At 48.0% G+C, this 23,516-nt stretch overlaps 1 protein-coding gene across 1 annotated transcript in view; it reads left to right on the top strand.

The window, feature by feature from the left end:
• The window catches only part of LOC127568252 (pre-B-cell leukemia transcription factor 1-like), a 331,297-nt gene that overhangs the window by 279,695 nt on the left and 28,086 nt on the right, over positions 1 to 23,516 (top strand). The window contains exon 7 of the mRNA XM_052011778.1: positions 16,024 to 16,110. Within this exon, the coding sequence (XP_051867738.1) occupies positions 16,024 to 16,110 (87 nt within the window). The remainder of the gene's footprint in view (positions 1 to 16,023; positions 16,111 to 23,516) is intronic.

The following is a 23,516-nucleotide window of genomic DNA, read 5'->3' as shown; positions in this document are numbered from 1 at the left end:
TTGTGCAGATGACAATAAACTTGACTTTGGGTTGAGGAAAACTGGTCTGGAGCACATTTGAAGAGATGCAGGAGATAGAAACCCTCATCACATTTAAAGGGTACTTGGATCTGTACTCAAGTGGTCTACCTCCAGACTACGGACCAGCAGTGAAAAGCCTTTCGTATTAGGCTGGAGGCTCATTTTCTGCCAGTACAAATTTGATGGCTGAATGGCCTCCTTCCTGCATAAACTTCTATGTTTGCAATAAATGAATGGGGCTTCACCTGTGGATATCTGAAATTAGATATAAGCTTTCAGAATATATTGAACACAGAACAGGCCCTTCAGCCCACAATATCTGTGCTGAACACAATGCCAAATTAAACTAATCCCTTCTTCCTGCATGATCCATATCCCTCATTACCAGCACATCTTATGTTTTATTGTAGGCAGATGAGTCTACTGAAAAGGCATTTTGGAGCAGATGTTCTGGTGTATAACACAACCTTTTTGGGATATCTTTCCAGTTTATCAATGCAGTTTATTGAGAGAGGTTAACCTGACCAGTGTGGCCGTATGTGTAGAACTTACAAAGAGGGTAACGCCGATTATTTTGGGCTTATGCTACAGGCCTCTCAATAGTCAGTGGAAATTAAAGGAACAGGTGTGTAAGCAAATTGAAGAAAGGTGTTTAAAAGCAATAGGGTTATAGTAGTGGGAGATTTTGAACTTTCCCAACATTGACTGGGACTGCCTTAGTGTAAGGGGCTTAGCTGGGGCAGAGTTTATTAATGAAGCAAAGTTTTTCAAGATGAAAGACTTTTTTTTGGTGTAAAAACTGCTGGAAAATGTCAGCAGGTTAGGCAGCAAGAGAAACAGAGTTAATGTTTCAAGTCAGGGACTCTTCTTCAGAACTGGGAAAGAAAGAGAACAAGTTAGTTTTAAGTTGCAGAGATGAAGGGGGAGGGATGAGTAGGACAAAGGAAATACATCTGACAGGGTGAGGGAAGGATTGCCCAGGTGATCTCAATGTTTAAGGAGCAATCTAGTTGATAGAATAATGAGCAAAATTAGAGGAGTAAACGAGCCAGGGATGTGTTACATCACAGAGTCAGAGAGTCGTACAGCAGTGAAAAAGGCCCTTCGGCCCAACTGGTCCATGCCGGCCAAGATACCCCATTCAAGCTGGTCCCATTTACCAACGTTTAGCTCATAACCCTTGGTCCAATGTCTCCATGCTGACCATTGTACCTATCTGCACCAATCCCATTTACCCACTTCAGGACCATTGCCTTGGTGATTCAAGTATTTATCTGGATGCTTCCTAAATGTAGTGAGAGTCTCTGCCTCCACCACCTCTTCGGCATCACATTGCAGACTCCAACCACCCCTCCGATCCTGCCTCTTGCCTTAAACCTGTGCCTCTTGCCTCTTGCCTTAAACCTGTGCCCTCTCATCTTTGACACCCCCACCCAGGGGAAAAGGCGTTAAAAGCTGCGAAGTACAGTTCACTGGAACCCAAATCCAAAAGGAGAATGCTGCCAATCCCCAGCAGATCAAGACAGGTGAATGTTGAGTTAATATCACAGTGGACAACCTGACAGCAGGGCCGACCAGTGCTGATACAAACCGGAAGATCACGCCACCTGAAACTGTTGAATTTAATATTGGGCCACGATGGCTGGAACGCGCCCATTCGGAAGGTGAGGTGTTCCTCAAGCCTATGTTTGGAACAGGGACAGGGAATTAAGGCAGCAGGCAACTCCTCACCCTTGTGGACTGAACTGTCGTGTTCTGTAAAGCTCTTTAGTTCATGGGTGTTGGACTGCTGGAAGGAGCAATGGATGGAAAGGACAGAGCACTGCAGTCCGACAGCAGGCCGATGGGATTTATTACCTCTGGAGCAACAGCCACTACTTAAACTGCTGGCCCCAGGTGGGATGATGTCCAGTGGTAGGGAATGGAGGGGGGCTACAGAGCTTCAGGGGGCTCCAGCTCCAGGTGATTTTTAAACAGAGCACTCTAGCCTTCACTGTTGCTACCTCTGTTTCTTCTGTGCCAGGTAAACTCTGATGGGTCCTCAGGATATGAATATTTGCCTCTTGTCCAAGAAGATTCTTCGAGCCCTCTCGTTGGGAGTGGCTCTTCGATGGTCCCCTGTTTTCTTTCCAGCAGCAGCCTCCAACCCTTGCTTGCTTATTATTATTATAGAGCCCATTCAGTCCATTGGGCTGGGAAAACTCATCAGTCACATTCTCCATGACAACATCCACAGCCTTTCCACCCCTCTCCCCCTACCCCCACCACCACTCCCACCACCACCCCTCCACCCCCACCATCACCCCCCACCACCCCCAACCCCCACCACCACCAACCCCACAACCACCACCACCACCACCCCCCACCCTTTTTTGCCTGCATTGATGTTGCTTTCAACCAAACCCCAGGATCTTGCACAGGGGTGTGGTCAAACACAACACTGAGCCAAGAAGAATCCTTGACAAGAAACGCTGCCCAAAAGGTTGGAGTTCAGGGGCACTTTCACTCCAATCACATCACAAGCCCATCACTCCCAAGGATGAGATTCTTCCCCTGAACCTGGTGGATCCAAACTGGCCCACAAGATGGATTTCACATGACTGAGCCCAGGTCCAGCTTTGTGTGTGTTTTGGTTTGGACAGGAGCTGGGTACATGGGCTCTGTCTCCATCTTCTAGACCTAACCGTTGACTGTCAAAGCAGCACTGGTACCATAGCTGTGCAGGAGGTGTAGGTGGGTGGTGGGGGTAAGGTTTATACTTCTATGTTGGCTTGTTTCCCCAGCTGAAGGTTTCAGTGAAAATGGGGCAGAACTCAACAAGGCACACATGAATTAGGCCTTAGTTTAACATCCTGTGCATCCACTGGGTCTCTGGAGCTGTGCTTAAAGGCAAATTAAGAGAGAGCACAATGGTTGTTGCAATGATGGTCGAGGGGCAGGGGCCTGGCTGGTCTTCCTGCCAACGTTCTCGGTCGATGCAATTTATATGTTATTTATGCTCTATGTGCAGTCTCGTGTGTTTATGTTTGTGTCTGTTTGGTATTACTTGTGGGAGTGTGGTCTTTGTGTCTGTGTGGTATTGTGAGTGTGTGTGTGTGTTTGGTATTGTGCGTTTGTGTGGTCTTGTGTGGTGAGGAAGTGTGTCTGTGTGTGTGGTATTGTGTATGAGTGTGTGTATATTTGGTATTGTGAAAGTGTGTATGTGTGTGTGTTTGGTATTGTATGAGTGTGCATTTATGTGCATGTGCGGTATTGTGTGAGTGTGTATGTGTGTGTGCTGGTGTTGTGTGACTGTATTTGGTTTTGTTAGTGTGTGTGTGGTATTGAGTGTGTGTGGTGGTATTGTGTGAGTGTGTGTGTGTTTGGTTTTGTTAGTGTGTGTGTGGTATTGTGTGTGTGTGTTTGGTTTTGTATGTGTGTTTGGTATTTTGTGTGTGCCTGGTATTGTGTGGGTGTGGTCTTGGATGTGAGGGTGTGTGTGTGTGTGTGTGTGTGTGTGTGTGTGTGTTATGGTGTGTGTGTGCATTTTGTATTGTGTGAGTGTCTTTGGTAAGTTGGGTGTGTGTGTGCATGTTTGTGTGTGGTACTGTGTGTGCCTTTGGTGTTTTGTGCTGTGTGTTTGGTATTGTGTGAGTGTGTTTGGTTTTGTGTGTGTGTGTAGTATTATGTGTGTATCTTCGCTATTTGTGTGTGTGTGTGTGTTTAGTATTGTGTGTGAGGGTGTGTGTCTCTGTGTGTGGTCTTGTGAGTCTGTGTGTGTGTTTGGTATTGTGTGAGTGTGTTTGGCATGGTGTGAATGTGTGTGGGTTTGGTGTTGTGAGTGTGGGTGTGTGTTTGGTATTGCATGAGTGTGTGTGTGTTTGGTAGTCTGTGTGAATATGTGTGTGTTTGGCATTGTGTAAGTGTATGTTTGTTATTGTGTGAGTGTGTGTGTGGTATTGTATGAGTGTGTGTGTGTGGTATTGTGTGAGTGTGTGGCATTGTGTGAGTGTGTGTTTGGCATGTATTTGGTATGGTGTGATTGTGTGTTTCATATTGTGTACGAGTGTGTTTGGTATTGTGTATGAATGTATGTGTGGTATTGTGTGAGTGTGTGCGTGTGATATTGTTAGTGAGTGTGTGGCATTAAGTGAGTGTGAATGGTATTGTGTGTGTGGATGAGTGTGAGTGGTATTGAGTGAGTGTGTGTGTTTGGTTTTGTTAGTGTGTGTGTGGTCTTGTGTGTGAGGGGGTGTGAATGTGTTTGGTATTGTGTCAGTGAGTGTGTGTGTTTGGTATTGTGTGAGTGTGTGGGTGTATAATGTGGTGTGTGTGTTTGGTATTGTGTGAGTAGGTGCTTCATATTCATTAAGTGTGCGTGTGTGTGTTGTGTGAGTGTGTGTGTTTGGTATTGTAAGTGTGTGTTTGGTACTGTGGGTAAGTGTGTGTTTGGTACATTATGAGATTGTTTGGTATGTTGTGACTGTGCATTTGTGTTTGGTGTTGCGTGTGTTTGGTATTGCGTGTGTGGTACTATGTGAGTGTGTGCTTCATATTCATTAAATGTGCATATGCATGTTTGGTATGTTGTGTGTATGTGTTTGGTATTGTTTCATGTGTGTGTGGTATTATGAGTGTGTGTGGTAGTGTCAGAATGTGTGTGAGGGTATGTGTCTGTGTATGTGGTCTTTGTGGGAGTGTGCGTTTGGTACTGTGTGAGTGTGTATGTGTGTGCGGTATTGTATGTGTGTGGTATTGTGTGAGTGTGTGTGTGATATTATGTGAGGGTTGCTTCATATTCATTACGAGTGCATGTTTATGCTTGCTTTTGTGTGAGTGTGTGTGTTTATTAATGTGTGAATGTGTGAATGTGTGTGTTTGGTATTGAGGGTATGTGTTTGGTATTGTGTGAGTGTGTGTGTTTCATATTGAGTGAGTGTGTGTTTGGTATTGTGAGTGTGTGTGTTTGGTTTTGTGTGAGTGTGTATATGTGTTATTGTGTGAGTGTCTGTGGGTTTGGAATTGTGTGTGAGTTTGGGATTGTGAGCAGGTGTGTATGTTTGGTATTGTGTATATGTATGGTATTGTGTCTGTGTGAGTATGATTGGTATTGTGTGAGAATGTGTGTGTGTTTTTGGAATTGTGTGCATGTAGTTCTGGTAATTGTGAACGTGTGTGTCTGTTTTATATTCTGTGAGTGTGTTTTTGCTTGGTATTGTGTGTGTGTGTTTGGTATTGTGTGTGTGTGTTTGGTATTGTGTAAATATGTGTGTCTGTTTTTTATTGTGTGAGTGTTGTGTGTGTGTGTTTCGTATTGTGTGTGTGTGTGCTTGGTATTTTGTGTGTGTGCTTGGTATTGTGTATGGGGGGTTGTTTGGTATTGCGTGAGTGTGTTGTGTATTTGTTATTGTGTGAGTGTATGTGTGTGTTTGGTATTTTGTGTGTCTGAGTGTGTGTGGTATTGTGTGTGTGTTTGGTATTCTATGTGTGTGCGGTAAGATAAGATAAGATATCTTTATTAGTCACATGTACATCAAAACACACAGTGGAATGCATCGTTTGCATAGAGTGTTCTGGGGGAAGCCCGCAAGTGTCGCCACGCTTCTGGCGCCAACATAGCACTCCCACAGCTTCTTAACCCATACGTCTTTGGAATGTGGGAGGAAACTGGAGCACCCGGAGGAAACCCACGCAGACACGGGAAGAACATAAAAACTCCTGACAGACAGCGGCGAGAATTGATGTGGGTGGTATTTTGTGTGTGTGTTGTATTTTTTGTGTCTGAGTGTGTGATATTGTGTGTGTGTGGTATTGTGTGCGTGTGTGTGGCATTGTATGCATGTGGTATTGTGTGTATGTGGTGTATTCGTGTGTTATTGTGTGCATGTAGTACTGTGTGTGTGCGTGTGGCATTGTGTGCATGTAGTGGTATTGTGTGCATGTGGTGTTCTGTGTGTGTGGCATTGTGTGTGTGTGGTATTGTGTGCATGTGGTACTGTGTGTTTGCGTGTGGTGTTGTGTGCGTGTGGTGTTCTGTGTGTGTGGCATTGTGTGTGTGGTATTGTGTGCATTTGTGTGGCATTGTATGCATGTGGTATTGTGTGAGTGTGGTATTGTGTGTGGTGTTGTGTGTGTGGCATTGTGTGCATGTGGTGGTATTGTGTGGATTTATGTGCATATAGTGTTCTGAATGTGTGGTATTGTGTGCGTGTGTGTGGCATTGTATGCATGTGTGTATTGTGCGTGTGGTATTTTGTGCATGTGGTGTGTGCATGTGGTGTTGTGTGTGTGTGGTATTGTGTGCGTGTATTTGATATTGTATGCATGTGGTATTGTGGGTGGTGCGTGCGTGTGGCATTGTGTGCATTTGGTATTGTGTGTGTGTGGCATTGTATGCATGTGTGTATTCTGCGTGTGGTGTTTTGTGTGTGTTATTTTGTGCGTGTGGTATTGTATATGTGGTACTGTGTGCATGAGTGTGGTATTGTGTGCATGTTATGGTATTGTGTGCATGGTATTGTGTGCGTGTGGTGGCGTTGTGTGCATGTGGTGTTCTGTGTGTGTGGCAATGTATGCATGTGGTATTGTGTATGTGGTGTTGTGTGTGTGTGTGGCTTTGTATGCATGTGTGTATTGTGTGTGTGTGTGGCATTGTGTTTGTGTGGTTGGTTGCATGTGGTGTGTGCGTGTGGTATTGGGTTGTGCGTGTGGTATTGTGTGTGTGTGTGTGTGTGTGTGTGTCTGTCTGTCTGTGTATTTTTGGTATTGTCTGAGTGTGATTCACTGGAACACATTGCTGTTAGCATGCACCAGCGTGCCAGAGCACCAACACCTCTGCATTCCTGTCTCGATGAATTCCTCCTTTGCCATCCTGCAATGGCAAGCTGCCCCTTATTTTTAGCTGCAGGCGCCAGGGACCTCACCAGTGTGCTGGCACACTTGCATGCTTGTCACACATGTGCCTTCCCCATTGTGTGTCCTCCAGCTGCTGCACAACTGGCCTCTTTCCCAGCGATGTGCTCCACTACAAGAAGGTTATGCTATCAGACATCAATTTTTTAATTGTTATCCACGATGCCTTTTCTGCACATCAATCTTTAAGCTGCTCGGAGTAAGCATTCACAGAGGAGAATTACCTAACCGGGTAAGGTCTGTCTCCTTGGGCAGAGGTGGCCTTTGCTCTCGAGGAGCAATGTTGTTGCTGGGGCCCAGCTGGTGGCTCTGTGCCTCACACTGCCTGGCCTGGCTCAGTCAGGGATGCTTGGCCATGTTCATGGGTTCTTCTTGTTGTGTCCACTTCAGCTCTCCACTTACAACCTGACACGGAGTTAGGGGAAGGGAGGGAAAGCGCAAAATCCAGAAATATCTGTGTCTGGGTGGGCCTGATTGTGTCCTTGTGAGTGTGTGACTGGCTGTGCCTGTGTCCCTGTGTGTGAGTGTGTGCAGAACTGACTGAAAGCAGGTATGTAGATATTTGCTTTATGTGTGAGAGAGAGTGTGTGTTTGTGAGTGTACGTGTGTGTGTGTGTGTCTCTGTGTGTATATGTGAGAGAGAAAGTGCATGTGCTTGAGAGAGAAAGTGTTATGTGCATGAGAGAGAAACTCTGTGTGTCTGCGTGAGAAAGTGTGTGTAGGTGTGTGAGAGAGAAGTGTGTGCATGTGCATGAGAAGGAAAGTGTGTGTGTCTGTGTGAGAGAGAGTGTGTATGTGCACGAGAGAGGAAGTGTCTGTGTGAGAGAAAATGTGTGTGTGTCTGTGTGTGTGAGCATGAGAAGGAATTGTAAGAATCTGTGTTTGCGTGTGCATATCCATATGTTGGAGCTTTATGACTGCATACACGTGTGTCAACGTACACTGTAAGTTTGTCTGCCCATGTGCCACAGGAAGGGTAATTGCCATCTTACTTGGTCTGGACGGAATGTGTCCCGAACCACCAGTTTGACTGACACCTGCCAAGCTCCTCCTCAGAGGGAAGTAGGGATAAACAATAGTTGCTGGACTTGTCTCCTGCATCCACACCTCATGAATGAATCGATGAAACAACAGTGTATAGGTGACCATATATTCCAACTTGCACTTAGTTTGGAGTTGCAGATTTCACCGCAATGGGGTTGACTGAAGATGATCATCAGAATAAAGGGATGTCATTGTAGGATTGGTGAAAGGTTTCAGTGCTTGGTTATTGATTCGACCAGCAGATCTTGGAATAGCAGTAACTGGTTAACAACAGCCACAGTGGATTAGGGTAAGTATGTGAGTTACAAAATCATGAAAGGAGCGTCACCATCAGTATCAGTCCAAAAGAACGTCTCACCCCTGGCTGGGATCTCACTCTCCCCACTGGCCTCACCCCCGGCTGGGATCTCACTCTCCCCACTGGTCTCACCCCTGGGATCTCACTGATATCTCTTGAATGGATGTGACTGATATCTCCACTGTAATAGTGTGAGGAACTATCAGGCTGATGTTTAACCTTGCCTCTTAGCTAGGGCCGGCATTCTCAAGCAACAGGTTGCCTGAAACACTCGGTCCAATATGACGCAGTCTTTTTCCAGGTTTTAAGTGCAACATATTCATTAATATCCGTTGAGACCCTGAGAGCCCCATTACTACAGCAATGAATTCAACTGTCACTTTCCCTCTTCCCTACTTTGCGTTACCCTTTCTCCTGCATTTGCGCTGAGGTCTGGGCTGTTGTGTCTCATCCTGTCCTTCTACTTTTCGTGCCTATCCTCCCCTCCTCCCCTCTATCCTTCCATCTCTTCCCCTTCCCTCGCCTCCAATCCTCCTTTCCCCTCTTGTTGCCTCCTTGTCTCTCCACTCCTCCTTCTTCTTTTGCGTCTCCCCTCTCCCTCTCCTCCCTTTCCCCTTCCTCTCTGCTCCCTCTGTCTCCACCTCTTTCCTCCATTCTCCATCTGCATTTCCCTAAGGAACTATTTTGAGCGTTGGACCGCTGTGGAAATGGGAGATTGAAGAGAGCAGAGGAGGGGTTGATTTTCCTCACCACATTCCCAGAGGATGCAGTTACACGAAGCCCTCTAGATGGCCACTGTGCCTTTACAAGCAGAGACCCTGCTGAGTCCCTGTGCACTGACTCAGCTCCCTTCCACTGCTAACAGTGAAACTGCTCCCACTTCGTCAATGCCAAGGCTAGGCTGAGCCAACTTAAAGTAGGTGACGTGCAAATGGATACCTTGTCAATCTCCTTTTGAGACATTTCCACCCCACCTTTTCTCCAAACCTCACGTCTTCCCGGCACCCTTCTTCAGTCTGTCCTCGTTGTTGCTCATTCTTCTTGCTGGCAGTTGACTGGCACAGCCAGGCACCCCTGGGTGCACTGGCTGCTTCTCAGCAGGTCCGGGACCTCACCCAGGCCAGGTGTGATCACGGCTGAGGTGGTGGTTTCAGTGTCATGGACTTGTAGAGTAATACTGCAAGGAACTAGGTCCTTTGATCCAACTCATCCATGCCAACGGGGTTAGTCCCATTTGCCTGCATTTGGTCCATATCCCTCTAAACCTTTCCTCTCCATGTTCTTTTCCAAATGCTTTTTAAACATTGTAATTGTACCCACTTCTACCACGTCCTCTGACAGCTCGTTCCATAGACCCACCACCCTCTGTATGAAAAAGTTGCCCCGCAGGTCCCATTTAAGTCTCTCCCCTCTCACCTTAAGCCTATGCTCCCTCATTTTAGACCCTCCCCCCTACCCTGGGAAAAACACTGCGACTATTCACCTACTCTACTCTCCTTATGATCTTATGAATGTCTATAAGATCACCCCTACGTTCCAAGGACAAAAGCCCCAGCCTATCCAGTCTCTCCTTGTAACTCAAGCCTTCCAGACCCAGTAACATCCTCATTAATATTTCCTGCACCTGTTCCAGCTTTTACTGACATCCTTCCTGCACTGGGTGACCAGAACTGCGCAAGTGCTCCAAGTGAAGTCTCACCACTTTTGAGGTAGCTGATTGGCTGCGCTTACCACACTTGCAGCCATCCTACAGAAGGCCGGCACTCGTGCATATATCAATGTATCATCAGAAAGGACTAATCTCCTTCTGTTAAACTCCATTGCATGACCTCCTGATCCCTCAGACCCAACCAGAGAAAGTTGTGCAGTCTGCATTGGCTCTGTTGCACTTTTAGCAATCAACTTTCTCTATTATCACCTCACCCCATCCTCCTCATGCACACTTTGTTGAAACACTCTTCAAAAGCTTGTGGCTCGCTGACTTTCCGAGCTCTCTTACCACAAGCCTTTGTGGGAACTTTGCCTGTCCCTCCAAATTGTGGGTTATTCCCCCAGCCCCCTTCCAGGTCCATCACAAATCATTTCTCCTCTGTCGCCAATATTCCAAGCTCTCTTTAGCAGTGAAAGTTGGGGCGTTTGGTGTATTGGTTGAAAAGGAGAAGCAAAGGGAGAGCAAACGGGAATGGATTTCTGCTGATGCAGAGAGTGAGGGAGTTGAATGTGGAGCATGGGTCCTTTAGATGTTCATGGTCCACTGGTATCTAGCACAGGATTGGCAATTAAAGTTACTTGGAGTGTTCCTTTGGGGAAAAGAGGAATGGTGTACAAGTAGTTGGTAATTGGTTTATTGTTGTCACATGTACCGAGGTACAGTGAAAAGCTTTGTTCTGCATGCCATCTATACAGATCATTTCACCACATCAGTGCATCGAGGTAGTACAAGGGAAAAGCGATAACAGAATGCAGAATATCGTGTTACAGTTTCAGAGAAAGTGCAGTGCAGGCAGACAATAAGGTGCAAGGTCCACGACGAGGTAGATTGTGAGGTCGAGAGTCTGGCGCCAGGGCAAGTTGCTCTCTGCAGACCTATTCAATACTTCTATTATAATCGTTCTACAGTGTAGTCAACCACAGATAATTTTCTCTGCCAATGTGCATGTTGAGAAGGGAAGGGGCTAATTCACCCCACCCCCCCACCCCTCCTTGCAGCTGAAGAGGAAAGTCATCCACCAAACTCTATCTCCAGCACTTGGGAGAAACACTTCAGTGCAGCAAGAAAGGAATGATGTCTTAGAAACTAATACTGAGGGTGAATAAGCATTGATTTTGATGAATAGTGGTGGGAAATTATGAAGAGAATTCAAACCAACCAAGGTATATGGATTCTCAGAGTAGCGGATTAATGGGAGATTAATGGCAGAGATAATGTCATATGGAGTTAGAGGCAATGTGATTAAATGGTGGCAAGATGAAAAGAAAATATTAGGCAGGAAGAAGCATTTGCAGACTGTGATGTGGAGAGTATTGCTTTATAGAGATCTCTCATCAGATGTCTTACTTATGACATAGATATAAATGATTCAGAGTTGGTCATTGAGGGAATAGTATTGTTGGTTAACACCAAATTGGAAGCTTTGTGGTAAATTCTGACATTGCAAGAGGCTGCAGAAGGATATAAACAGAGCAAATATTGGAGGATACAGATGAGCAGGAATTGTGCTGTGGTAAGTTTGAGAAACAACAGCATTGGATATCCATTTTAAAGGATGGAATACTCTGCACTGAACTGTAACATCCAATGTTTGCTCTGTTTAATCCTTCTGCAGACTTTTGCAATGTCAGGTAATAGTGCAAGTGGTAACAAGCAAACAAGATCCTTGAGTTTATCCCAAGGGAGAGAATGCCACGTTGAGAAGGTAGTATTGACATACCTTGATTTACATCAATGCCCGAGCCAAGATCTCAGTTCTAGACCTTGGTTAGCTTGGATTTCAAAGTCAGAGTCGAGTTTATTGTCATCTGCACAAGTACATGTATGCACAGGTACAATGAAAAACTTACTTGCAGCAGCATCACAGGCACAGAGCATCATTTGGGGTTTGGTGCAGTTTTGAGCACCGTGTTACCTCTCCTCTCATCCAAAATTCTGCTGTACGCCTTCTAAGTTGGGCTCTATAACCTTACCCAACTCCACAAAGCTCCCAAAGCTCAGCATTCCTCTAATTCTGTCCTCTTGTGCATCGCGGCAGTCCTTTGCACTACCACTGACACTATGTAGCCGAGCTCCAGAACTCGCTCCCTCAACCTTCCCTGAACGTTGCCTAAATGATAGCCCAAAGATCCTAACTGCTGTACAAGCTCCTTACAAGGCTCCTTGAGAGCGCTGGGAAGACTACACATCCTTTATTACTAGTGATCCACCTGTAACAACTGCAGCCCAGGGAAAACAGTCCCAGCCTATCCAGCGACACAAGAAATTCTGCAGATGCTGGAATCTGGAGCAACACACACAAAAAGTGCTGGAGGAACTCAGCAGGTCAGGCAGCTTCTATGGAGGGAAACAAACAGACGATATTTTGGGTTGAGACCCTTCATCAGGACTGGAAAGGAAGAGGGCAGAAGCCAGAATAAGAAGGTGGGGGGAGGGGGAGGAGCACACACAGGTAGGGGACAGGCGAGTCCAGGTGAGAGGAGTGAGTGGGGGAGGGGGGAAGATGTAATAAGCTGAGAGGTGACAGGTAGAAGAAGCAAAGGGCTGAAGAAGAAGGAATCCGGTAGGAGAGGGCAGTGGACCATGGAATAAAGGATGGAGGAGGGGAGGGGAGGAGATGGGCAGGTCATCAAGGCAGGGGAGAGAGCCCCGGGAATGAGGGAAGACAAATAAGTGGGGGGGGGGAAGAAAAAGGGGTGGTGTTACCCCCATCCAGCCTCTCCTTATAACCCAAGTCCCAGTAACATCCTCATGAATCTTTTCTGATGACATCCCTGATGTCATGAGATGAGGAAAGTACATTCACCCAGATGATGGCGGCGATCTGTAACTCATTTCCCGAAGAGGCAGAAACCTCTCCCCACATTTAAAATCTATCACTGTTCTTCTGTTGCACTGGTTTAAACCCCCAAAACTCCTTCCTAACAGGGGTCTCAAGGGCAGCTATGGTTAAGACTCTAAAGCCTGGCTTCAGGATCGAGTAGACAGTTGCCAGCAAAGAAGGGGTTAAATTCAGGAGCAACAAGTGTCCTCGAAGTGTTAAAGGTCAAAGAAAAAGAAGGAAGGGCGATACCACGGACAAGAGGGTTTAAATCTGACGTGTCGCTGGGTGGGTATTCTGGTAGGACAATGGGTGTGGATTGATAGGTGAATGGGAGATTATGGATGGTGGTGTTGGTCGCCCAGGAGAAGGAAAGCATCGGAACGGTCAGATTTGGGGGAAACAAATCACACGGAGTCTCAGCCGTTGGTCAGTGTGCTGATGGATTCGGTTGGTGATGGATTCGGTATGGTGATGGTTTCGGCTGATCCCTGTGGAGGAGAGACGGGGAAGTCAGGAGCTCAGGGGCTCGGTCACATGGAACTGAGGCTGCAATCAGCCTGGCTCAGCCTGAGACCGTGGAGGAGTTGGAGGAGAACCGAGCCTTAGAAAATGTTTCAACCAGGCTGCAGTGGAGGCAACTTACAGACCAGAAGCAGTTTGATCATGGCTCTCGAGTAAGCTGGGAGCAGTGTGCTGTTAATGGAGCTAACCTTAACATTACAACGTAGACAGTGCTGTACTGGAGCCCAATCCTAAGGGATGCCTCATGATAAGGAGTAATTTAAGCCTGCTTGCAGCCATACGTGCACAGTGTGAGGCAGTGAAGTGATATCTGACCAAACCAACATCACTATCATTACATAGAACAGTACAGTTTGTGAACAGGCCCTTCAGCCCACCATGTCTATGCCGATCAAAACTAATCTAATCTACCTGCACGTGGTCCGTATCCACCCATTCCATTCCTGCTCATGTGCCTGTCTAAATGCCTCTTAAATGTCACTATTGTAGCTGCTTCCACCACCTGCCCTGGCAGCACTTTCCAGGCACCCACCACTCTATGTAAAAAGAACATAAATCTCCTTTAAACTTTCCCTCCTCACCTTTGAGCTATGCCCTCTAGCATTTGACATTTCCACGCTGGGAGAGAGATTCTGACTGTCCACCCTATCTACGCCTCTCATAATTTTATATATTTCTATCAGTTTGTCCTTCGGCCTCCGACGCTCCAGAGAAAACAACCCAAGTTTGTCCAACCTCTCCTTACGGCTGGTACTCTGTATTTCCTTGTGCAATCACCCACATTCTCTGTCTTGTCTCTCTTTATATGTGGAGCTGCATCTGTGACTTCTGTCAACCACTCCTCATGCTCACTGTTGCAACGAACCTACATCTTCAGTTAGTGTACATACCCTTGGGGGAGGTATGGGGAGAATGTTTGGTCTCTCTCTGTCTTTACCTCACTCTCACTCTTTCATCGTACCCATCATGTTTGTATCTCATGAGCTAGAGGAAGATTGAGGCATTTTTTTCCTCAGCAAATTAACACAAATGGTCCATTTCCCTGCCCAGAACAGATCAGATCAAAGACTAACTGCAAACAGTCATAGAGCAAGGAAGTTGGCCCTTCAGCCCACCACGTCCATTCTGATCCATGCATACCCACGTGTATTAGTCCCATTTACCAGCACTCAGCAACAGATTCTACACCTTGGTGAGTAATAGTAAGTGTGGTGGGTTCTACTCAGTCCATAGTTCTAAAAGAGAGAAGAGACTCGTGTACTTGTGGACTATCTTGGCACATAGCTCTCAAGGCACATATCAAGGCGGCACGGTAGCGTAGTGGTTAGCGCAAAGCTATTACAGCGCCAGTGCTTGGGGTTCGATTCCCGTCGCTGTCTGTAAGGAGTTTGTACGTTCTCCCATGTCTGCGTGGGTTTCCTCCAGGTGCTCCGGTTTCCTCCCATATTGCAAAGACATACGGGTAGGTTAATTTGGGTTTAAAATGGGTGGTGCGGACTCATTGGGCCGGAAGGGCCTGTTACCATGCTGTAAATAAAATTTAATTTAACAATTTAAAATTTAAAAAAATACCTCTTAGAAAAATGTCACACATAGATGATCCAGTTTGGGGCATTGTAAGATAATGAGACAGCAACCTCTGTTGTCCTGAAGCAATGCCCCATAAACTGGACTAGGAGAGGTTGGGGAAACTAGGGTTGTTTTCTCTGGGGCGGCAGAAGCTGAGGGGAGACCTGATAGAAGTTTATAAAACTATGAAAGACATAGATAGAGTAGACAGCCGATATCTTTCTCCCAAGGTCGAAATGTCTAATACTAGAGGGCATGGATTTAGGGTAAGACAGGGTAAATTCAAAGGAGATAAGATATCTTTATTAGCCACATGTACATCGAAACACACAGTGAAATGCATCTTTTGCGTAAAGTATTCTGGGGGCAGCCCGCAAGTGTCGCCATGCTTCCGGCGCCAACATAGCATGCCCGCAACTTCCTAACCCGTATGTCTTTGGAATGTGGGAAGAAACCGGATCACCCAGAGGAAAACCACACAGACATGGGGAGAACGTACAAACTCCTTACAAACAGCAGCCAGAATTGAACCCAGGTCGCTGGCGCTGTAATAGCATTACGCTAACCGCTACAGTACCATGCCTGCAACCTTTACACACAGAGAGTGGTGGGTGCCTGGAATGCGCCACCAGGGGTGGTGGTGGAGGCAGATACAGTAGAGGTGTTTAAGAGGCTCTTAGATAGGCACATGAATGTGCAGAGAGTGGAGGGATATGGAACATATGCAGGCAGAAAGGATTAGTTTAATTCAGTGTCATTAGCTAAATTAGGCACAACATCGTGGGCTGAAGGGCCTGTTCCTGTGCTGTACTGTTCCATGTTCTATGTAACTGTATGAATGACCAGTGGATCTGCCTGTTGGGTAGGGTTAGTGTACGTGTTCCTGTACATGGGAATGCAGTGGCTGTTTGGTGGAAGTGAGACCACAAATGCTTTTGAATGAGTATGTCAGTTTATGTGGGCTTGCCTGTGAGCTTGCAGCTGTCTGCATCACTGGAGTTTGTGTTGCAACCTTCCCTTCTGCCCCCCACCCCCCTTCCCATCTGACAATGACTTTTCCAGGAACAGATACGTCTGCAACGACCACGGTGTGTGCTGCCTCTGTGCCTTTTGTTAATCTTCTCCCCTTTTCTCCATCTGAAGGTACAGAAACACGCTACAGGTCGGTGGGCTCCTGCAGCCCTCCAGCTCCGCGCCCCGCTGGCCGCTCCTCGTGTACGGGCTTAGAGAGTGAGTGTTACTGGGTGGTCTCAGTGTTGGGGGGGTGGGGGCTTCAGGGACAACTCCGGGGGCCACATCACCCAGTGCACGGAACAGCAGTAAGAGAGGCAAGGTGCTACTCTCCTCCCCAGCCCCAGCTACCCTGACACCCACCAAAATCCCCCCACCCATAACTCAGAGCCCACCACTGCCCAAGGATCAAGTCTTCAGCCGCCTTGGGTCTCCCTGACTCAGAACCACTGCTGCATTGATAAACTTCTCTCTGCCTGTTTTTGACTTGGATTTCCTGCGAGTGGGACACCCATGCAGGATGTCCCACCACCACTGGACCTGGGGACATCAGGGCTGAGTGCCGTACAGCAGAGGATTCTGGGTGTGAACTGGTGCTGAGGACAACTGCACCAATGGATTCTCCAGTGCAGGAGTGCTGCCAGATGCAGGTACAAGAGGGGAGAGTGTTACAAGGAACAATGCATTCGGCATTTCAAGCATTACAGACTGAAAGGGTGATGCTTATTGACCCTCAAGAGAGACAGCACAGAAACAGGCCCCTCAGCCAACTGAGTCCGCACTGACCATCAACCGCCCATGTACACCAATCCTACACTAATCCCATTTTATTCTCCCCACATTCCCATCAACTCCCCCCAGATTCTACCACTCCCCTACACGCTAGCTGCAACTTACGGCGGCCAATTAATCTACCAACCTGCACGTCTTTGGGATGTGGGAGGAAACCAGAGCACCCGGCGGAAACCTATGTGGTCGCAGGGAGAACATGCAAGCTCCACACAGACAGCACCGGAGGTCAGGATCGAACGCGGGTCTCTGGAGCTGTGAGTCAGCAGCTCTACCAGCTGTGCCACTGTGCCACCCGTGGGTTATGGATAACTTGCTACCCTGTTCACAAACATTATAGTATCAATTTTCATAAAAAGACTGGAGTGCAATAGGAGACAAATAGTTTGAAATTGGGATTATTAGTGCCCATTATTTAAATGCAGACTGTATCCTCAGAAAGAACAGAATCACATCCACAGCTGGCACAGTGAACCTGCGGCCACACGGTGCCAGACACGCACCTTTGGTAAGGGACTGCCACAGGCACGATGACAGTCTATTTGAGCAGACTGACACCAGCACTGCCAATCTGCAACACAAAGCTCCAGGTTACATCCTGTCTCAGCCCTGCTTGGGTAAAGGTAATAGAGTTGTGCAGCACAGACACAGGCCCTGCGGCCCATCGTGTCCGTGCTGACCTTGTACTATCTGCACTAAATCCTATTTACCAGCATCGCTTCTGCTTCACCCTGCCGTGTCAACACCCACTTCACATTGTCCACTTCCGATCACCCTGCTCTCCCCCCTCAGTCCCACCCTCTCGGGTTTGCTTCAGCCCCACCCTCTCGGGTCCGCCTCAGCCCCACCCTCTTGGGCCCACCAGCTCCAAGATGCTTTCTTCCTTTCAAGTCCGCTTGAGCTCTACTCTGCCGTCTTGGCGGCATGCAGTGTGACCCACCCGTGTTGTCTTGAGGGGCCGTTCATGATTAGCAGTATTGGTTGCCAATTCATTCCTACTGGAATTATTATACATTGGTATTAGAAGGCATTCCCACTGGGGACCACCGTGTCTGGGGAAAGGTGCAGGGACCACACAGAGCTGCCGGATGAGAGAGGGGTAAGCTGAAGACCCGAATCTACCAGGGGTGTCCAGGAGGCCAAGGGCCTGCGGTCCATCAGCAAGATACATTGGGGTGGTTTCTGTGTGTCAGTGAAGGCATTCGCACTGATTCATCGTCTGCTGCTGCTGTGATTGGAACTGTGGAATGGGGGTGAGGACCACGTCACCTGTCACACAGTGACAACAGACCCCTGCTTACCCGGCTCACGCCAGGCTGGAGATGTTCGCGAACAGCTCAGAGTTTGCCATCCACTGTAGCGTAACGCCGAGTCCTTTCAAAGGCTGCCTCTCGCCCTCCACTGGTATTGGTATTGGTTTATTATTGTCACTTGTACCGAGGTACAGTGAAAAAGTTGTCTTGCATACCGATCGTACAGATCAATTTATTACACAGTGCAGTTACATTGGGTTAGTATAGACTGCATTGATGTAGTACAGGTAAAAACAATAACAGTACAGAGTAAAGTGTCCCAGCTACAGAGAAAGTGCAGTGCAATAAGGTGCAAGGTCACAACAAGGTAGATTGTGAGGTCACGTTCACTCCTGTAGGTGACCAGCGGGGGATGGGGGTGTGGATCACAGCTTGCATTAGGACGTCGGGCATCGCCATGGCACAGAGTCCATTGTCTGCAGGGATATCAATCTGCCGGCACCGAAAACCACCTCCACCACTGGAACCTAAAGGGATTTCACTTGCTCAATGCCAGCTTAATGTGTGTGACCTTACGCAGCAACGTCCAGTGCAGGGTCATCTCTGGTTGGAGTTGAGTTACTCCATGCTCTGGAAGTACTATTGTGCTAACTCCATTTGAGCCACCGAGCAGAAGCTGCTCGACCCACTGAGTTCCTCCAGCAGATGAAAAAATACTATGAAGCTGGAGGAACTCAGCAGGCCAGGCAGCATCCGTGGAGAAAAGCAGGTGGTCAACGTTTCGGGTCAGGACCCTTCCTCAGGACTGAAGATAGGAGAAGGGGAAGCCCAATATATAGGAGGGAAAAGCAGAGCAGTGATAGGTGGACAAAGGAGGGGAGGCGGGGTGGGCACAAGGTGGTGATAGGTAGATGCAGGTATGGGATAGTGATAGACAGGTGTGGGGGAGGAGTTGAGAGCAGATCATCTGGGGGATGGGTCAAAGATAAGAAGAGAGAGGGAAAAAAAAGGGCTAGGAAGGAGAAGAAGAGAAGAAGTATGGTGGGGGGGGGGGGGTGTTGTGTGGAAGAGGGGTGGGGATTACCTAGATTGGGAGAATTCAATATTCATGCCATTAAGCTGCAAGGTTCCAAGACGGAAAATGAGGTGCTGTTCCTCCAGTTTGCGCTTGGAATTCTCGTGGCAATGAAGGAGGCCGAGGACTGTCATATTAATGACAGTGTGGGAGGGGGAGTTAAAGTGACTGGCAGCGGGGAGATGCACATCGAGGTTACGGACAGAGTGCAGGTGAGTCCACGTTTGGTCTCACCAATGTAGAGGGGGCCACACTTGGAGCACCGAATGCAGTAGATGATGTCAAGGGAGGTGCAGGTGAATCTCCGTCTCACCTGCACTGACTGTTTGGCTCCCTGGATGGAGGTGGTGTAGGGGCAGGTGTTGCACCTATGGCGAGGGCAGTGTAAGGTTCCTGAGGAGGGAGCGGGATGGCTGGGGGGTGAGAAGTGAATGAGGGATTGTTTGCTGCTGAGGTTACAGCCCTCGAGGGGACGAGTGGTCTACCCCTGCTCCTGGTCTGTCGGGCTATGGTGGGGGCCTCTTCCACATTGCCTGGCATTAAATGTGGGCTCTCTGGCAGTTGTCCCACTGCAGTTGGTACTTCACTCTGCCACTCACCAGCTTTTTACCTCCTGGACTACAGTTGGATAGTGGTGGGCAGAGAAGGCTCTGCCACCCATCCCCTGTGTGATCCCACCCTCCCTTCTCCCCTGCAGGGGGTGGTTCCTTGTACCTCCCTGCTCCCACCACCCCCACTATGTGATTCTGGTACCTGTGCTGGTGGCCAAGAGTGTCGAACCGATCATTACTATCCCTGTCTTTTGTCCTCACTGCCTGGCCATGGGGTCATACAGCAGGCAAACAGGCCCTTCGGCCCATTGAGTCTGGTTCGACCATCAACCACCCATTTACACCAATCCCTACACTAATCCCCCACTTATTCTCCCCACATTCCCATCAACTACCCCCCCCCACCCAAGGTTTTCCCACTCACCTACACACTAGAGACAATTTACAGTTGACAATTAACCTACAGACCCGCACATCTTTGGGATGTGAGAGGAAGCCTACACGGTCACAGGGAGAATGTACAAACCACACAAACAGCACCCAAGGTCAGGAGAGAACCCAGATCTCTGAAGCTCTGCGGCAGCTGCTTTACCCGATGTGCCACTATGTCATTCAAAGATTAAACAAACTGGGAGAGGGACCTTGGAGTCCATAGCCCCATGAAAGTGGCCGCACAAGTTAATAAGGTGGTAAAGAAGACATCGCATGCTTGCCTTCATTAGTCGAGGCATTGAGTTCAAGCGCCAGGAAGTTATGTGCAGCTTTATAAAACTCTAGTAGGCCGCATCTGGAGTATTGCATTCAGTTCTAGTCACCCTATTACAAGAAGGATGTGGAGGCTTTGGAGAGAGTGCAGAAGTGGTTTACCAGGATGCTGCCTGGATTAGAGGGCATGTGCTACAAAGAGGTTGGACAAACTTGGGTTGTTTTTCTGAGGGGAGGTCTGATAGAAGTTTATAAAATTATGAAAGGCATAGATAGGGTAGACAGCTGGTATCTTTTCCCCAGGGTCGAAATGTCTAATACTAGAGGTAACGCATTTAAGGTGAGAAGGAGAAAGTTCAAAGGAGATGTGCAGGGCAAGTTACTGTGCCTGGGTAACGTGGCTGTAACGGTGAAGCGCTGGCAGAGTGGGCGGGATGTGGGTGTGCCTGCATGCTGAGAATCCTGGAAAATCAAGGGTTAATGGTAGGTGGATAGGTGGGAGTGTGATGATCTGATCAGCCTTGGGCGGGGGGCGGGGGGGGGGGAGGATAAGGCAACTAAAGGGACACTTCCTGCCCTTGACCATTCAGTTGGGTTCACAGTATCCCCTCTTCCCACTGCTGTCTGAACATGGTTCCGGGTTGGGGCAACCTCCCAAGTATACGGCTCAAGAGATGCTTTCCATCCACTCCTGCTCCACCAAGGATCCCCGTGCAGGGTCTGAGCACCGCAAGGCCTACCCTCCCCCTGCTCGGACTCTTTTCCTTGAAGAATGAGTGCCAACTCCAATCATAGGGCCCTTTGGCCCATCACATCCATACCAGCCTTTGTACTTACCTGTACCAGCCCCATTCACCAGCACTTGGTCTGTAGCCTTCTGTGCCTAGGTGATACATAGAACATAAAACAGCACAGCACGGAAACAGGCCCTTCGGCCCATCATCTCTGTGCCGACTGTGATGCCAGTTCAAACTAACCCCACCTGCCTGCACATGGTCCATATCCTTCTATTCCCTGTCTGTTCATATGTCTGTCTAAATGCCTTTCAAGTGTCACTGTTGTATCTGCTTCCACCATCTCCCCTGGCAGCATGTTCTAGGCACCCACCACTCCGTGTGTGCGTGTAAAAATAAAAAAATTCACCTTCTCAACCTCCTTTAAACTTTCCCCATCTCATCTTAAAGCTATGCCTTCGAGTATTTGACATGTCCACCCTGGAAAGAACCTACCCTATCTATGCCTCTCGTAATTTTATAAACTTCTATCAGGTCTCTCCTCAGCTTCTGCTGCTCTGTAGAAAACAATCCAAGTTTGTCCAAACTCTCCTTATAACCAATATTCTCTAATCCGGGCAGCATCCTGGTGAACCTCTTCTGCACCCTCTGCAAAGCCTCCACGTCCTTCCTGTCATCCTTTCTGATACATGCTTGTCTAGATGCTTAAGATAAGATTTCTTTATTAGTCACATGTACATCAAAACACACAGTGAAATGCATCTTTTTGCGCAAAGTGTTCTGGGGGCAGCCTGCAAGTGTCGCCATGCTTTCGGCGCCAACATAGCATACCCACAACTTCCTAACCCGTATGTCTTTGAAATGTGGGAAGAAACAGCATCACCCTGAGGAAACCCACGCAGACACAGGGAGAACGTACAAACTCCTTATGGACAGTGGCCGGAATTGAACCCGGGTCGTTGGCACTGTAATAGCATTATGCTAATGGCTACATTAGATGTTGTGACAATATCTCCTTCCCCAACCCCTCAGGCAGTGTGTTCCAGATACCAACCGCTCTTTGTGTGAAAAACTTCCCCTTCAGATCCCTCTAAACCACCTGCATCTCACCTTAAACCTATGTTCTCCAGTTTCAGAGATCACACCATGGGAAAAGGATTATTAATATCTACCCTATCTGTTCCCCTACTTTGAGGAGGGAACCATTAAAGTATTAAAAATTCCAACTTCAGCCCCAGAGTACTTCCAGCTCGAGACACAGGCCAGATTCACCAACTGCAGCCCAGCCTTAACCAGGGTGAGCCATTCTCTATACTGGCTGTCTGCGACTTGTCCAGCAAACAGCCAGCAGTCACCAACAATGTCATTGAAGAGAGCGGTCCATGTGACAAAGTGCTGCTCCCTACACGTGGGGTGCAGGGTGATTGCTAGCCATGATCTCCATGTCCTTTGTCAGGGGCTTTCCAACTTCCCCTCTTGCACCCCTAACACTAGCAGAGGTTGGAAGTAAACTAGAGATGGTGGTAAATCATATGAAACCAGGTGGGTAAAGTTGACATTGACCAAAAACTCAAAATGGGAACACAGTTAATCAGCCCATTTCAGCATGTGTCACGGACAGTTCAGTCATGAGTCAGACAACACAGAAACAGGCACTTCAGCCATCTATCAACCGCCCATTTACACTAATCCCACAGTACTGTAGCGGTTAGTGTAATGCTATTACAGCACCAGCCACCCGGGTTCAATTCTGGTTGCTGTCTGTAAGGAGTTTGTACGTTCTCCCCGTGTCTGCGTGGGTTTCCTTTGGGTGCTCCAATTTCCTCCCACATTTCAAAGACATACGGGTTAGGAAGTTGTGGGCATGCTATGTTGGCGCCGGAAGCGTGGCGACACTTGTGGGCTGCCCCCAGAACACTTGACATGAAGATGCATTTCACTGTGTGTTTCGATTAGTTACATATGACTAATAAAGAAATCTTGTCTTATTCTCCTGACATTCTCATCAGTTCCCCCCAAGTTCTAGCACTCACCTGCACACTTGGGGTAATTTACAGCAGCCAATTAATCCACCAACCCACATGTCTTTGGGATGTGGGAGGAAACCGGAGCACCCGGAGGAAACCCACGTGGTTGCATCGTCTTGAGAAGGAAGGATGTGGGACGGTGACACAGCAGTCCGGGTTATTTCTTTGCATGGAATTGCACTGTGGGAGGACATTGCTTTCTGGCCACACAGAGATAAATCACTGCTTGTGATCAGGAGGCGAGTCCACTTAAACCATACAGTTCCTCAGCAGCAGAACAGTGAATAACGCCACTTGCTGTATGGATGTCTCCACCTATTTAAAGGCACAGTTTTCCCTGGCCTTGGCAACTGAGCAAGAAACAAGACACTGGAGGAACTCAGCGGATCAGGCAGCATCTGTGGAGGGAAATGGACTCCATGCAGATGAAGGGTCTGGACCCAATACGTCGACTGTCCATTTCCCTCCACCTTCTAGCATCTGCAGCCCCT

Source organism: Pristis pectinata, chromosome 3 (genome assembly GCF_009764475.1).
Source record: "Pristis pectinata isolate sPriPec2 chromosome 3, sPriPec2.1.pri, whole genome shotgun sequence".
Taxonomy (NCBI): domain Eukaryota; kingdom Metazoa; phylum Chordata; class Chondrichthyes; order Rhinopristiformes; family Pristidae; genus Pristis; species Pristis pectinata.
This window is presented reverse-complemented; position numbering and strand designations above follow the sequence as displayed.